This window comes from Pholcus phalangioides, unplaced genomic scaffold, assembly GCF_987345545.1.
Source record: "Pholcus phalangioides strain wild (caught in Gottingen) unplaced genomic scaffold, Ppha-v1.0 ptg000018l_1, whole genome shotgun sequence".
NCBI classification, from domain to species: domain Eukaryota; kingdom Metazoa; phylum Arthropoda; class Arachnida; order Araneae; family Pholcidae; genus Pholcus; species Pholcus phalangioides.
Window position 1 is genome coordinate 17,617,518 of NW_028301611.1, and position 17,408 is coordinate 17,634,925.

The following is a 17,408-nucleotide window of genomic DNA, read 5'->3' on the forward strand; positions in this document are numbered from 1 at the left end:
TTCTTTATACTGAGTTTTTGCATCATGAAATGGAACAACTGATCAAATTTCATATTTGTAGTTTCAGCGGTTTCGGCTTGGCGGGATTTCTCTATATAATCTTTGAATCCGATTATGACCCCCCCCCCCATTGGTGGGGGGGGGGGGGGATCGAATTTAAAAAACTTCTTCTTGGTGAGTCTTTACTACATGAAGTAAAACTACGGACCGAATTTCGTGTTTATAGCTTCAGCGGTTTCGGCTCGGCGATGATGAATCAGTCAGGACATATTATTTCACAGTAGATGTGCACTCGTTGATCCCATTCAAAATTTAGAAGTGATGTAACAGTGGAATATCGTATTGGGGAGAAAATTAAAGCCTTCCAGTCCCCCGAGTTCCCTCCATACTTACGCACATTTACAGAGGTCGTTTGCGCAGAATGCTTTAAAAAGTAAATACTAATACAAATATATACAGATAAAAAATAAACATCGATATAACGCTATTATACGGGCCAAAAAAAAAAACCATCGTAGAGGGATTATCGTTATATCGAGAGGCAACATTATCCTTACGTGTGATCAAATTTGTACTGATGTTTTCATCTACTTTACATCGGCGTTGTTAATACCACTAGAAAATGAGCTTTTATGTATCTATTCGCCGCAGAAAATTGTAATTGATTAGTTTTTCGATGAAATTCACTTAGGGGCCGTTCAAGTATTACGTAAGCAAATTTTTAGCCATTTTTGACCCCCCCCCCCCCTTGTCAGCAAAATTTCGTCACCAACGCTGCCCCTGTGAATCCTAACTCATATTTTCATAAGGGGTGGTTGATTACTTAAGCATTATCCAAACCCCCCCCCCTCTTGTCATCAAAAGTCAACAAATCGGAAACCCCTTCCCCCCTCCCCCCCCCCCCAGTACACAATATCGATCCTTCGGAAGAACGAATATAAGTGACGAAGTCAAAATTATATTCAAAACGGTTTTCAGCAAAATTATATATTATTTCAAAACTTATTTACTTTTATTTCAAAAATCTCTTAAAAATTACCAGTATTGAAGGATTTATCGTAATAAAAAATATCATTGTATGGGGGAGGAATGTAACATTAGATTATGGGCAATTTTAAACAAGATTTGAAAAAATATCGTTGTCGAGGAATTTATCGTTATCTCGAGTATCGTTATAGCGAGGTTTCACTGTATTAATGGTTTCGCTCTTAATTCTTTGTTTGTGTCTTAATATTAGAGTGTTCAAAAATTTCCGGTAAAAGCTATGGAGTCACGCAGACCCCTATCGTCTTTCTAGTGTAAAATTGGTCAAAAACAATACGCGAATTTACTATTTGGTCTTTCCGAAAGTTTTGGGAGTTACTTTTTAGGTGTATGTTTCAGCCGCTGTTAGTTTTTTATTAACATAAAAATGAGCATTTTTGCAAGCAAAAGAGGAAAGAGCTTACTCAATAGAAAAGTGGCATGAGCTGTCAGTTGTCGATTTTGACAAAAGCGATATCGTTGCAAAGGTCTTGTCGTAGGTAGTTAGAATTCCAACCGTCATAGATGCGCCGTTTTCGAGATAGAGGGCCAATTTACGATGGAATTGGAATAATAGGATAATTTGGGATAGGATTAGAATAATAGGCCAATTTTCGAGATAGGGGATCTGCTGACGATTGTAGAAACTACACGCAAAAGTAAAAATCAAACGTTTAAAAGTTGCTGAAAAGCATTAGTGCAGAAACTAGCTGTGAAAATATAAAATGCCTTTATTTGAAAAACCGCAGATAACCATGTTGCTTCAGGGAGCAACACTGCCAAACAAAGGGTTAAAGTAAAGTATCCTGTACGAGTATCCCGTAATGAGTAGCCTATTTTTTTTTTTCCATCTTAGAATTGCGTGGGTGGTAAGCACGATACTTTTGAAGATAATACAAGATGAGAGATGAGATTACACTTTATTTGTAGTCTTGTCACAGGGAATTCCAAGTAAAATGTACTGAGAAATCATTCCTACTCCTGTTTGCTTCTTTTGTTACTTCCCGTTTCCGATTCTTATATATTTATTTTGACATTCCGTGAGACGAAAAATCGAATATATCCTAGAGGAGAAAGGACAAAAATCTCGAGCCCCTTTTTTTCAGTTTTGTTGGACTTAATGCAGCCTGATCCGAGCCGAAGGTTCGGGATTTTGATCCATCCAGTTTAATAAAACCGTCCAGTGCAGTATATTTTTGTATTTGTTTTATATTTATTTTTCAATACAACGTAGCTTTGATTTATTTGGTTCAGAAACAACTGACTTCAGTTTTTTTGTTTGCTTTTTTCATCATTTTTTCTCCCTCGAAATTTTTATATAAATATATAAGGCTGACAATATACCACGTAAACGCCATTTGAAAAAAAAAAAAAAAAAGACTACATTGTTATTTTCTGGTTAGCTTCTTGAAGCACGATTTCTTGGGTATTTGATTAACGCATATACAGTTTAATCCGGTTATAACGGCATGCACGGGAGCGCGAAATCAAGTGTCGTTGTAACCAAGGATGAGGATTTTGAAGATAATAGTTGGAAGTATATTTTTAGGTTCTATCACATGGGGATGGTTATTTCAGCTTTTTTGTGTAAGTATTATACAGCTTCAACCATCACCAGATGTGTTCGCATACAGCAGCTTTCTTGGCCAGTGGTCGAGGGACCTCTTGTTGGACCTTGGAATTATTTAGATCGTCCGAGAGCTTTGGCTGAGGGAACAAATAACAAATAATTCACTATTCCTAAGGATATTATCCTTAGAAAAGGTGACCCATATGGCTTATTTATACAATATATCTATGTTGATGCAAAGGTGGCCTTTATTTCATAGGCATAAGGGGCGTGTGACCTCCATTTCATAAACGATAGGGGTCCGCGGCTTTTAATATGCCCGGAGAGAGGTACGTTAGCTTCATTTTATCTTTTTTATACGCACGGGGGGGTACGTTGCCCTAATTTTATCATTTCATAGGTCCAAAAAAGAGGGTTGTGTTGACTTCACTTTATCATTTCATAGGCACAAGTGTGGTGCTTTGCTTTCATTTTCTTATTTTATACAAATACAAAAGCCACAACAGGCAAACTGAAGGCACAAGGGGTGCGTTGCGTTTATTTATTATTTTATTATTTTATAAGGAACAAGGAGTACGTATCTTTTCTTTTATAGGTGCAAAGGGTTCCGTGGCGTCTATTTTATAGGCACAAGGGGTCCGTCGCCTTCATTTTATAGGCATAAGAGGACGCTTTGAATGCATTTTATCGTTTTATAGGCACAAGGGGATGCGCGCGGCCTTTATTTTATCATTTTACAGGCACAGAGAAAGGGCCCGTGACTTAAATGTTATAAGCACAAAGGTTTAATGGCTTTCATTTTATAGTCACAATGGTTGCGTGGTCTTATAGGTCCAATCGGTCCGTTGCTTTTATTTCATTAAGCATAAGGGTCTTTATTTTACAGGTATAAGGGATCCGTGGCTTCCATTTTGCAGGTACAAGTTGTCCGTAACCTCCATTTCATTGATATGAGGAGTGTTGGCTTTCAGTATATAGGGAAAAGGTTCCCACGGACAGAATTTTATTGACAAAAATTGTGCACGTCAAAAAAGAATTCGTGATTGCAGAATACAGAAGGTAAAGAATACTTGGTGACGCAGAAAACACTCCAAATTTCTAGATTGAAAATTACTAAAAACTACAAAAAAAGTGTTTTCCGACCCTGATACATTCTTTGAAACAGGGTCTGTCTGAAATGAGTTCCAGATGTCCCATCAGACTCCAATACTTGTTGTTTGCTTCGGATACTCAAAAAGAAAAGAAAATATCAATCCAGGCTTTCTGGGAACACTGCCAACATTCATACGTGCGGTGGATGGAAACTGAACAGTATCGATAATGCGATTTTATTGTCACAGGACAAAGGTAGACAAGCATTTCATCGATGTTCTCAGAATTTCATACAGTTCTAAGAATACCTCGAAAAATAAAAGCAATTTTTCTAGAACATGTATCGTTATCACCCTTATGCAAGGTAACGCTTTACAGAAACCCCATCAACCGTAATATAGACCATATAATACTGGACGGGTAAGAAAACCATCGAAGCAGGTCATCTGAAAATATTTTTCTCATAATTCCTGCAATTATAATCATGCATCAAATTTCGATTTCTATTTGTTTGTAAATGAATTAACTTGTCATCGGCAGAGTGGTCAATTGAGGCTCTACTGCATACATGCTCAACCTATGGCCCTCGCAGTCATCTGATTATGGTCTGGGCTGGAAGCGATCTCGCCAACGGGCAGGGTCGTCTTCAGAGCATCTGGCCCCCAGGCCAAATGATTTTTCTGAGGCCCTACCAGGCAAATTCTCGAAACTTTCAACCAGATCTCATTTTTGTGAGGCCTCTTTTTCCCTTGAGACTTCCGAGCTGTGCCCGGATGGGCCTCATGCCTGAAAACGGACTGCCATCGGGATAAGTATGGGGGCAGAGCTCTAGCGTTCATCCATTCATGCCTTTTGCATTTTAACCACAACCCACATGCCCCCTTCCCTTGCGTACGCCTTTGCCTCAAAGGAGACTACATATGAGAGCCCCACTTCAAAATTCATATTTGCCCACTGCCCAATCTTATCAAGGAGAGGCCCTGTGTTTACAGATCACTCAACTGACTCGCGAAACATTTCCAGAGCTCATAAGAGAGCCGTGGCATATTCACAGATCGCTTGAGTGATCCGCGGCTCAGTTTCAGAGCACTTGAGCGACCCGTGGCACGTATACAGTTTACTCAATCGGTCCAGGGCATATTACCATCTCACTTAAGTGACCCATAGAGCATTCCAAGATCACTTAAATGACTTGCGGCATATTAACAGATCGCTTGAGTGACCCCCCAGCACAATTACAAACACAGGCGGATCAACACACATTGACTGAGCAGTTCCACTTCACCGTTTGACAAGTTTGCGTCCCAGCGACATAACGAAGCGACAAGTTTGTGGGGCGACGAATTGACACTGCGACGGATTGACCTCGACGAATTGACCTAGACCCGTTAAGGAATATATGACATCCATATTTGCATGGGCATCCTTTTTCAGCCACCTTGTTGGGCAGTTTTGCCTAATGTGACCATGTATATGTAATTGGTATAATTAAACCATAGTAAACATCAAAATAATGCTAGGCTTCGAAATGTCACCAGTGTCAAATGTCAAAGTGTAAGTGTCAAATGTCAACTTGATAAATCGCATCAGACTCTTCCGGGAAAAAGGATTATATAAATTACGCCAAGTATAGGCGGAAATGTGACAAGTTTTTCGGTTGCCAGATCTTTTCTAAGAAATCATATCCGGTTCATTTCCGGCATTCGGTCCGGCTATCAGCCGGAAAGAAAATAATAGTAATACTAACGGGAGGAAAGTTTCTCTGGCTATTATTAATTAATCAAATCAACTGACCACTGACCAGTGGCGTAATTGAGTCGCCCTCGTAAGAGTTCGGACGCGACATTGCGAATTTTGTTATTTCACACACACTCTCGAGATATTTGATGCTTCGTTCCCTACGGCGGAACACAAGATAGTAGAAACTATTTCCAAGTTCGATTGAGATGACAATCGCCACACACAAGTTAAGTTCTTATTGAAGATATTTATTGACAGGACGCCCACAGGGCAAAAAATGGCAACGGCGTCGATCCGAATGAAAATTCTGGCAGCTGCGATGACGTTTCTAGTTTTCTGTGAAGTCCAGGCTCAGTCCGTCAAGACCAGAGTCAAAGGAGGATCATCGCGAAGGTATATATGTATATATATACACAATAAAGCCCCTCTTAAAAGTCACCCCTCTTTTACGGCCGAATAATAATTCCACATTGTATAACAAAAATATGCATTTTAAACCCATAATTAACGCCCACTCCTCTTTATGGACGAATTCTTTTGTCCCTTTGATATCCGTAAAAGAGATTTCTATTGTATATGTTACTGTAAATGTGATAAATATGGTAATTATGCATATTCGCCCGATCATTTTGGTAAGTTTGATAAATTTCCCTAAGTTCCCAATTCACATAAATCACAGGTTCTCTTTCAAATCTGCTTAATTTCAGACCCCCGCTATCACCTCTACTTGCTGCAAGCTTTTTCAGCACATAGTTGGCAAGGAAATCCGCTCACACCTTGATTCAAAATAAACTTCTTTTTCTCAAATCAACGCGGCTTCGACCATCGTTATCAGTAACTACCCAATTAGCTCTTTTCATACATGCTTTATCAAGCAGTATCGACGAAAACGTCCAAACTGATGTAATTTTCTTGGATTTCACTAAAGCTTTTGACAGGGTGCCCCACAATAAACTTCTACTTAAACTCCAAAATGGTGTTCAACTATGTGTTCAACTGCTTAAATAGGTGGAAGCCTTTCTTACCAACCGCAGTCAGATTGCCTCCTTGAAGGGCCAGAACAAGAGTCCGGTCCTATCGCAATTGTTGTTTTTGATTTATATTAACGATCTCCCAAATTCCATCAACTGCCATATCAGACTCAGACGCAGATGATTGCGTCATCTACCAAACAGTGCACAACGAATCTGACCAAGCATCTCTCCAAACTAACCTCAACATTGCCTCTGAATGGTGCTCGTACTGGCAATTACCCCTTACTTCTTCAAAAACAGTTTTTATGAAAATTACTCGCAAAAGGCTTCCCCTCCATTCAAGTATTTAACAAATTTACAACGATGCTTGGGTATTATACATATTTGCTGATAAAAGTGGTAAAATTACCAAATTTGCGAAACCATTGGGAAGTATGCATAATAACAGGTTATTATTTACATATAATAACCTATTTATATGCATCTCATTGACCGCAGTATATACACATAATAAGAATACATGCATATAGTTAATTCCTGTTATAGCGATGCCTTGTGTATAACGTCAATTATTCCTTCAGTTGATTCCCCTCACTGAATAATATTAACAAAACTCACCATATATGGTCATTGAAAACATAATGGCCGCGGATAAAACACCATATATATATTCCGTCGTTATATTGTATTATTTATTTATCGTTCAGGGATATGTAATCCATGTTTTCACAAAATAGATGAGATAAATGCAAAATTTGCCGTTTTTGATGAATCAATGCGAAAAATTTTATTTTTACTTTACCACGAAATCTTCATAATTTTGACATTTTGAGGTGAAAATAGATAGCAATTTTGTTGATAAATGCGTGTGAGGTACATGTACAGTTAAGTAGTATTAGTACAGTTGAATCCCGTTTTAACGCATACGGTGATACCACAAATCTCATTTTAACGAACTCATTTCTAATCCCCTAGATACGTTTACATAAGAACAATGCAAAACCTGGAATTAATTTATAAGGAAATTTTGTTATAATGAAGTGGTTTCTATGGTCTCTTAAGGTTCGTTATAATTCGCTGTAACAGTAGTAATTTTGCTGAACACTTGAGAATTACAAACTTGGCCGCGTAATTAAATTATAGAAAAACATCGCGTCTAGTTTGTTTTTGCAAATGAATGCAAAATTTTCCATTTGGAAAATATTTTTGCAGATGAATGTCAAATTCTCCATTTGAAGAATGTTTCTGTGGATGAATGAAATATTTTTCATTTGAAAAATGTTTTTTGCGGATGAATGCAAAATTTTCTATTTGAATAACAATTCTGCGAATGAATGCAAAATTGTACATTTGAAAAATGTTTTTGGGGATGAATGTGAAATTTTCCATTTGAAGAATGTTTTTGTGAATGTATGCAAGATTTTCCGTTTGAATCACATTTTTGAGAGTGAATGCAAAATTTTTCATTTGAAGAACGTTTTGCGGATGAATTCAGAATTTTGCATTCAAATAATGTTTTGCGAATGAATGCAAAATTTTCCATCTGAGAAATGCTTTTGCGGATGAATGCAAAATTTTCCATTTGAATAAAGTTTTTGAGGATGAATGCAAAATTGTTCATTTAAAGAATGTTTCTGCGAATGAATGCAAAATTTAATAATATTTAAATAATATTTTTGCGGAAAAATGCAAAGTTTTTCGTCTGAAAAATGTTTTTGAGGATCAATGCAAAATTCAATGTGAATGAATACGCTTTATTTCTGCTAATGGTTATTCATGAGTAATAATTGGCAATTCAGCGGACAATTGAAAACATTTTTGATGAGAATTGTTCTTAACCTGTATTTTCTTGAAAAAATATGGTTATCGTAATTGGTTGAAGGGAAATAATTATGTGTTGTATTTGATTACATCTGATAGTATTTGTCACATTTAAAAAATCTTGAAAACGTCAATTTTGGTTGTACAGTAGAACCCGTCGATAACGGACACCATTGGAACCAAACATTTTGTGCTAAAAAGAGTTTTTTATGTTCTCAGAAATTAGCTTTCTGTTTGAATTTTTAGAAATTAGTTTCTGTTTGCATTTTGAGAAATTAGTTTCTGTTGAGATTATTAAAAATTGGCAATATTTCTACATAAAAAGACTAGCAACAGTTATGATTCTTAGATAATTTGTTTACTCTTTTGATTCTCAGAAAAATGCTTTATATGAAAGTTGCGTTTCGTTATTTCTAAAGGGCATCTGGGCTTCTCATATTTCTAAAGCATTATGTTTCAATTCTGAGGATCTCTTTTGATTCCGATTCTCACAAATTTTTCCTCCCTCCCAATTTTTTTCAGAAATTTGTTTACAATTTAGATTCTTGTAGGTCCCTTTTTCTCTTCCAATGTTAGTTCAGCAGTTCTTACAAAAATTCGTAGGGTGTACCGATTCTTAGAAATGTTCTCATTCCAATTATTAAATGTACTGTTCTAAAAAAATATTCAAGTTAATTTAAAGTCTGATATCTTATAAATGCTCTTTACGACTGATTTTTTAAAAAGCTTTATATTTTTCCAAGTTCTAAGAAATTAGTTTTGTTTTCCGATTTCGATTTTCGGCCATCGAAAATCGAAAGTAACTTTTTTGCCCCAAATCTTTTGAATCACATTTCTACGATTTTGGGGAATTTTTTTTCGTTTTCTTATTCTCAGAGAAATGAACCTTTTTCCTGAAAATTTTCTTTGTTTTCGTAGATTCCTATAAATTTGCTTTGACAAAGAAGAAAAAAAGTATATATCAAGTACAAAAAGATATTTTGTACTCTAATTCTAATTCATTCTATTGCCATTAGTATTTGGATTCGTAGAAATTACTTTTCTGTTCGAGAGAATAACCTTTTGTTTATAAGTTATAAAAATTGATAAAAAATATAATATTTATTTAATGTAACTATAACAACACATTTATAAAAAAAACTACCAGAAATCATAAATACTTGAATCACAACGTTATGTCTAAGAAATCGGAAAGTAATCTACCAAGAAAGCAAATCATTTTTCTGAGAATTAAAATAGTAATCGAATCATCTAATAATCACAAAAAGTCGGCCAATAAAAACATTGCCAATTTTTAATTATCGGAATTAAAAGCTAATTTCTAGGAGTTTAAACAGAAAGCTGAGCTTCTTTAGATTATACTAAGATTAGCTTTCTGCTTGTAACATGAATTTCTAGAAAGTTTAATCGGTTTATAATATGGACAGAAAATTAATTCTCATAAGAATGTAAAATTTACGTTCTTGAAAATTAGCTTTCTGTTTTTATCATTAGAAATTGGTATTCTGTTTAGATTATTAGAGATTAACGATATTTCTACAAAAAGAAACTAGCAACAGATGATTCTCAAATAATTTTTTTCCTTTTTGGATTCTCAGAAGAATGTTTTTCTACGGAAATTTCGTTTCGATTTCTCAAGCATCTGAGTTTCTCCCATTTCCGACGCATTGTGCTTCGATTCGGAGAAACTGATTTCATTCCCATTCTCCTAAATAAATCCTTTCTCTCTCCCAATTTTGTTTAGAAATTTATTTACAAAACAGATTCTCAAAGGTTCGTTTTCTCTTCCGATTTTTAGAAGTTAGTTCAGCAGTTCTTATAAAAACTCGTGCGATGTACCGATTCTCAGAAATTGTCTTCTTATTCTGATTGTTACATGTATTTTTCTAAAAATAAACTTTTCAAGTTCATTTCTAATACTGTTTTCGTGATATTTGTCTTCGAATATCTTTTTCATTACTCCTTGCAATCAGGAAGAATTTTTAAAATTACTCTTTAACAAGCTTAAAGAAAACCTTGTACCCTAAATAAATCTTGATAAGAAGAGCGGCGTTGGGAGAAGCACGTGCAGATTTTAAGAGCTGAATGCAATAGCATACACACTTTAAGAACTCTGAGAAGGCATGCGTAAATTATAGGAGCCTTAGTCTGCAGGTTTCAGGAGCTCTGAGGAGGAGAGTGGAGATTTTAGAAGCTGTGAGAGGATATGTGTAGATTTCAAAATTTCAGAGATGCCCCGGATGTATAGATTTTCTAAGCTTTTTGAAGACACGTGCAAATTTGAGTAGCTTAAAAGGCGTATGCAGATTTTGAGAGCTCAAGCTAAGAGCTTGCAGATTTAAGGAACTTTGCGAAGGCATGTGTAGATTGTAAGAGCTCTAGCGTGTGCGGATTTCAGAGGCTCTGTTGGGGCTTGTGCAGAATTTAGGAACATTGGGAATTAATATGTGCAGCCTTTACGTGTACATATTTTAGGAGCTGTGAGAGGAGGTGTGCACATCGCAAAAGCTCGGAAATGCTCCGAGTGTGTAAATTTAAGTAGCTTAGGATTGCGCAGATTTTGAGAGCTCAAGCTAAGAGCATACAGGTTTTAGGAATTCTGAAAAGGTGTGTGTGTAGAGATTTTAGGATTTCTTAGAGAAAACGCGGATTTTAGGAGCAGTGAGAAGGCGTGTACAGATTTTAAGAGCTCTGATAAAGCTTTTGCTGATTCAAAAGTCAGCGTAAAAGGGTGCAGAATCTAGAAGCTCTAAAGTGGCATGTGTAAATTTGAGGAACTCTGTGAATTCGTGCGCAGATTTTAAGAGCTCTAAGAAGAAACGTGGAGATATTAGGAGCTGTGAGAAAGCGTGTGCAGATTTTAGGAGTTTCAAAATGACGTGCAAAGTTTTTTTGGGAGCTTAAGGAAGCTGCTTCAGCAAAAAGTTTGAAAACCTCTTCTTCATAGGAATGTTTATATCTGATATAAGGCACAAATATTCTTACGAAATGTAGAAAATAACACAGCTCAGGGTTGAATGAACCCTGTTTCTCAACAGAAAGAGAATATTCATTTTATCTCACAATAAGTGCCAATTTGCATATGAATGAGACTCTCCATCTGCAGACGCATTCTTCCTGTGAGAATTCAAGATATTTCTTTTTCAGTAAAAAGGAAACGTGTGAATTCGTTATCATCAGGTTTCAAAATGACCCACGGTTTCCTGCTGGTGAAAACTTAAAGCGATAAGAGCCATAAATTTTCTTGAAGCTAATACGTTCCTCTGTAAACGGATATTTCAATCCTTAAAACTCTCATGACTTTACTAAGAATAATACTAAACGCTGTCCCAAATCGTTTGCACAGCAGATGAACCGTGGACTTTAGAAACACACATTTTCAATTACAAAAAACTTTGTAATTGAAACATACATAAAATCTTAAAAATTTGTTTGGGGGGTTCGAATACATAAAAAATGGAAAAGAAATTGGTCTCCGTGAGCCCAAAAATCCAATTAATAGGCCTTAACCGCAGCATATTGTCTTCGTATAGCGTGATTATTAATTGGTACCATTGGCGATCATTGGCATCATTGTTTTTTTTTTAATTATATATTTTTGCTTATGTATGTTATTAATAACAATAAAAAATTAATAGATAAAGTTATATATAATAAAGTTTTAAAGCTTTTTTTAAATTTTATTTAAACAAAATGTGAGTTTTTAAGACTCTATATTGGCAGAAAAATCTAAAAATCGCCAAGCCAAGTGTTTGTGAGTAGAAAGATGGTAGCCCATATCTAACAAGGTTGACATAAAACCCCGAGATGAGAACTCTATTGATTGGATGGTACGCAGATAAAATCCTACGGTTAAGGCATCTTCAACCCGTTGCTCGCGAGCACCATGGTGCTCCCTGAAGAACCCAGACTGCTCGATGCTCGTGTCCGATTTGGAGCTCGCGAGTACTTGCTCAACGATCCAATTAAACACTTTGTACAAATTTCATTCGAGGATTAAAATCATCCTGATTATATGCATTCGTATATCAAATTTTCCGTAAGGGTGCTCTTTTAGTGATGGGTAAAGGCAGCGCTCGTGACTAGAAAAACCCTGGTCTAGTTAAAAAGATGTTGTGCCGTCTTTTCTGAGGCCAACAAGAAAAATCCACGTTTCTAAGTTCAAAATTCGCTGGAATGTTTGAATTCGAAAACCAAAGAAAAGTTGGGAAAGAACGGCACTAATCTAACGGATACCGTTTCTTTCCCTCATTTATGCTGCTCTTTCTCAATGATTCTCCGATTTTTTAACTCAAGTATTTCAACGAATATTGTACGTGGTATAGAGAAGCGGAATTTTTGTGTTCGCTCCAGAAGCGACAAGGAAACGGCTTTCTAATCAGGTTTTTGAAAACAGGGTGTCCAAATAAAATGTTAATGTCTTTATTTTTTTATGTACACGAGACCTTGAACAAATTTTAAGTAACTGCAAATCATTTGAAAAATTTTTGTAATTGAAAGTATGTTTCTAAAGTCAACAGCTGTACAGGGTGCATAGCAAACGGGGGTATGACATTTTACTGCTGAACCGTTGATCCTGGAAACATACTTGAAATTAGAAAAGGTTTCCAAATAACGTATAATTCTCAAATATGCCATTCATGTTTCAAGAGGTGCTTTGTATAGTTATTAAAATCAAAATATTAATTTTTTATACAGTCCCTGTGTGCCCCAAAAACCCAATTAGAAATCTGTTGCTCCGTTCGTTCATTAAAAAAATCGAGAATTTACCACATATCGATTTATTTATCATATATCGTGTAATAAATGTATAATCCCTAGCTCGTATTGGTAAATATGACAATCCGTCAGTTAATTGCTTGACATTACTATCGTCCAGGATGCCGATTCCGAATGGTAATGTGGGTTTTGTTTGCACAGGCTGATACTTGTGAAGAAAGCCAACATTATATAAGAATGATAATGACATTTATCTCTCTACACTTGTTTTAATTTGATTCAATATGTATTGCAAAATACGTGCACAGGTGAAAGCTATTTATTGGTTTTCCAACTTTATTTGGGAATTATGCATAATCGTGGATATAAATCATAAATGTAGTGGAATTTAATTTTATATAAACGTTCTTTATATCGACACGATTTATGATAATGCATAACCACTGGTGTATCACTTTTGCAGTAACATAATACATTTTTAAAATGTGTAGAATCCAATTTGCGGCCGAAGCCACACGTCATATAAATATGAAAGTCGTATGAACGAGGTTTCCCTATATGTCGTACCTCCACAATAGCGGACAAAATGTTTGGTTCCCATGGGAGTTCGCTATCGAGAGGGTCTACTGTATTATTATTTTTTGTAGTTTTGATTATTCTACAAATCAAAAATTCGAAGACATCGGATAATCAGAAAAATTATCACAAATTTTAAAAATATTAGAAATTTTTCAGTATATCATTTCAACTTTTTAAAAATTGTTTGATACTATTTAAAAGTTAGAAAAATTAAATTTTAATTAATAAAGTATGCCTCAAAAATTAAAAAAAATATACAAAAATTACGAAACATGTTTAAATGGGAAAAAATAAATTTTATGCATAAAATATAAAAGTTTCAGATAGACTAAATCGAAAACCTCAATATATTGAAAAAAAACAACAACCTTAGAAATGTTTGTTTTAAATTTTCCAAAATTTAAAAAAAAAATTAATCACGCTTTAAATTCATTGACACAAAAAGAGGATAATGGACAAAAAACATCAAGAAAACGTCAGAAAAGAATGCCATAAAACGAAGATTCTCTTGTTCTTTCGACCAATTAAATTCCGTTTAAATTCCTGAAGGTAGTCAATTATCTCCTAAAATATAATAATATTCAATATTTTTTTTTCCTCGTAATTAAGAGAAATTCTCAGGCGTGAAGCACAATTCATTAGTCTAATGAAGTGATTTGCATTTTTTTCTCTTTTTTGTGAAAGCGTAATTAGTGAAAAGATTAAGGTGTCAATTTTATTCTTTCGAATCGGACAAGAAAAACCCGAGAGTAATTCTCTATTTCTCTTCGTTGTTTTTTTTCCCCCCCCAAGAGTTTCTTATTGATCGAGATTCTGAAATTTCTAGCTTTTTCATGGACGGTCATGTGACAGAACGGTCCCGACACAAAGTCAGAGATGATGAGTCTTGAAGTTAACGTTGGACGTCTCGCGAAAGCAATTAACAAAGTGTATCATCAACCTCGGGCATTAATTACGCAAGAAGAAGAAGAAGGAGGAGGAAAGAGCGTGGAAACTTCTGGAACTTTCCGAACCCTCCTCCTCCCCCAATTAGTTAATTGTTTCGGAAAACAGGTATGAACGTAACCCGCGATGTAATTAGTTACTGGTGTATCTTTCATTAAAATGGGGCGCAGCTTTTGGCGAAATTGATTCCTTTTACCGCCCACGAGATCCTTAAACGCTCTCTTCACGGGATTCATCTCGCATACCAGACACGTTTAATGTACTCTCGCGCTATTCCATATTGAGAAAGCACGAGTTTCCGCGCCATATTTCCCTCAGGGATTACTTACCATATTCCGGAATTTTTTTTTTTTAACGATCGTATTTGCATGCCGGACAAATTACGAATTGCTGGAGTGAGTGTGCGTGTTCTTGAGGTGTCAGAAACGATCTTTGGCAACTTTTGGCCCGTGCGTATTTACATGGGAGACTTATCGGTCTATGGCCCAGTGTGACACGTTCATTGGGGTGACAGATATGAGGAATGAGTTGCCAAGAAAATTAGTGAAACGTGAGAAGGGCGGAAAAAATTGTATAACGCTCAATAAATCAACCTCTGCCCAGACAGCAAGGGACTTGGTCAGTGAGTGATCATAAGAATGACCAAGAGAGTTTGCAAGCACATGAGTGACAAAAGAGTGACTTACAGAGTGAGGAACCAGTTCAGTGAGTGATCTAGAGCGTGAGAGCGAACATGTGAATGACCAAAAGAGTGATTTAGAGCAAGTGTAAACGTGTAAATGATCGAAAGAGTGAACTATTAAGCAAGGAATCCTGTCAGTGAGTAACCAAAACTGTGTGCAAGCATGTGGTTGACCAAAACAGTGTGCAAACGTGTGATCGACAGAAACAGAGTATGCGTGTACGTATGGGAGTGATCAGAGTAGTGACGCAGAGACACGGGGATATTTGCAGGAGTGAGGGGGGGGGGAGTGACCAAGCGGTTTCAGCACAGGGTGACGAATTCGAGGAAAGATTACTCAAGAAAATCGGACTAGAATGAGAGAAAGGTGGAAAAATTCGTGTATATATACAACAAGAGGCAAAATCACAAATGCGTCTCTGCTTATGGCAATACCTAGATGAAAAAATTTCAAATGCTTGTGTGTTGGGGGCTGGAAACGGTGGAGATCCACATATAGCTGTCTGTATTTGTTCAGCTTTATCGCTTGTATCTCCTGAGACCAAAAAAAAAATCCAAGTTCTGAGTGCTAAGATATTCGAATTCAAAAAACGAAGGGAAAGGACAGCATAAATGAGGAAAAGGAGCGTTGTCCGTTAATTTTTGCTGCTCTTTCATAACTTTTCTCCCATTTTTGAATTCAAGTATCTTAGCGAATATTGCACTTAGAAACATTAATTTTTTCATGTTGGTCTCGCGATATCCAGGGCAATAACTTCCTAATCAGAAGTTAGAGGACAAAGAGAACGTACCAAAATTTAGATTTTGTATTCTGTTACACTCTGTATTTTCACTCTTAAAACTGGTACAGGGTAATTTTCGAACGAATTTTTGAGCATTTTTTTTTTGAATTGAAACTATACCTATACGACGGATGGTTCATGAGATAAAGGCTGCATCAGCACTTATAGGACACCCTGTATATACCTAGATGGAGTTGTTTGATATAATTTACATTCAAAGAACTATTTGGAAAGTCGAGAACCAAGAATTTCTTTACTTATTGCCAATGGTCAGATTCAAGAAACATTCTTCCAAGTTCACCGCGCTTGTGACGACGCAATCAAAAATTCAGTTCACGAATCCATAAAGTAACGTCCACCATGGGAAACAAAATTGATAAATACATCACACAAGGTATCATCTATTTTCGAACGAGTGCCGTTTAGAAAAACAATTCACGTTCTCATGCAAAACAATTGATATTCCCCGAAACCAAAATCGCGCAAAACATGATATTCGGGAACAAATTCCAAACACAGGAAAAAAAATATATATAGATAAATCGCAAAAAATTGAATTTGTTAACTGGAGAAAATTTATTAAATTACACGGACCATTTCCTAACCTTAAAATTACATTTAACATGAACAAAAAGTACCGGTGGGAGAAAAAATGGTGATATTATGTTACATATCGGAAAATCGATTTCTTTTGCTATTCATTTGTATTCAATTTCAGGTCAAATAACTGTTTTTGGCTGTTTATTGCAATCCGAAACCGAATTGGAATCGAATATTTTTGAATTAGGACAATTCAATTGTTTTGTTTTTGAAGCGATTCTTCTGTCAGGAAGTTTCACTTTAAAACACGGTTATCTCTGTACAGTTTATATATTTCAGTTCGAAAGTTGCATTGAAGAATTTTTCGGATTATATTGTTTCTAAAAATGTATATTTTCATAGCACTTTGTACATTGTTTAAGAGGTCACATATCCTTACACGTGGGGGGAAAGTGAAAATATCATTGAAAATACTATTCAACCATTTATTTATAAGATTTTTTTCGCACATTTTTGATTTTAACATGCTATCTTACGCCAGTATAAAATTTTACGTATCTCTAATAGTTAATTTTTAAAAAAAAATTAAAAGAAATGCATTAAAAACAGCTTCGCGCATGACATCAATGTAACCATACAGTATTGAAATTAAAGTGGAGAAAAACGGTTCATTTCATAAAATGAACTAAAAGATTGAAATTTCATTGGCTCGTGCTTGTTTAAAATTTAGTTTGAAATTTAAATTTTCAATAATTCCAAAAAAAACTACCTTATTTTTTTTATTTATCAATTATATTTATGAATGGATCTGAAATCTTTCAGTTCATTTTATGAAAAAAAACCATTTTCTTCATTTTAATTTCATTATTGTATGGTTACATTGATGTCATGTCATTTTACCATGCGCGCATGTTTCTAATGTATTTTTTTGAAAATTTAAT

At 35.5% G+C, this 17,408-nt stretch overlaps 1 protein-coding gene across 2 annotated transcripts in view; it reads left to right on the forward strand.

Moving 5' to 3' along the window:
- Nucleotides 1-5,488: 5,488 nt before the first annotated feature.
- Nucleotides 5,489-17,408, forward strand: part of LOC149071782 (hemocytin-like) — a 218,274-nt gene continuing 206,354 nt past the window's right edge. For both annotated transcript variants that reach the window (XM_089247586.1, XM_089247587.1), the window contains exon 1: nt 5,489-5,818. In XM_089247586.1, the coding sequence (XP_089103712.1) occupies nt 5,703-5,818 (116 nt within the window). In that variant the 5' untranslated portion in view covers nt 5,489-5,702. The remainder of the gene's footprint in view (nt 5,819-17,408) is intronic.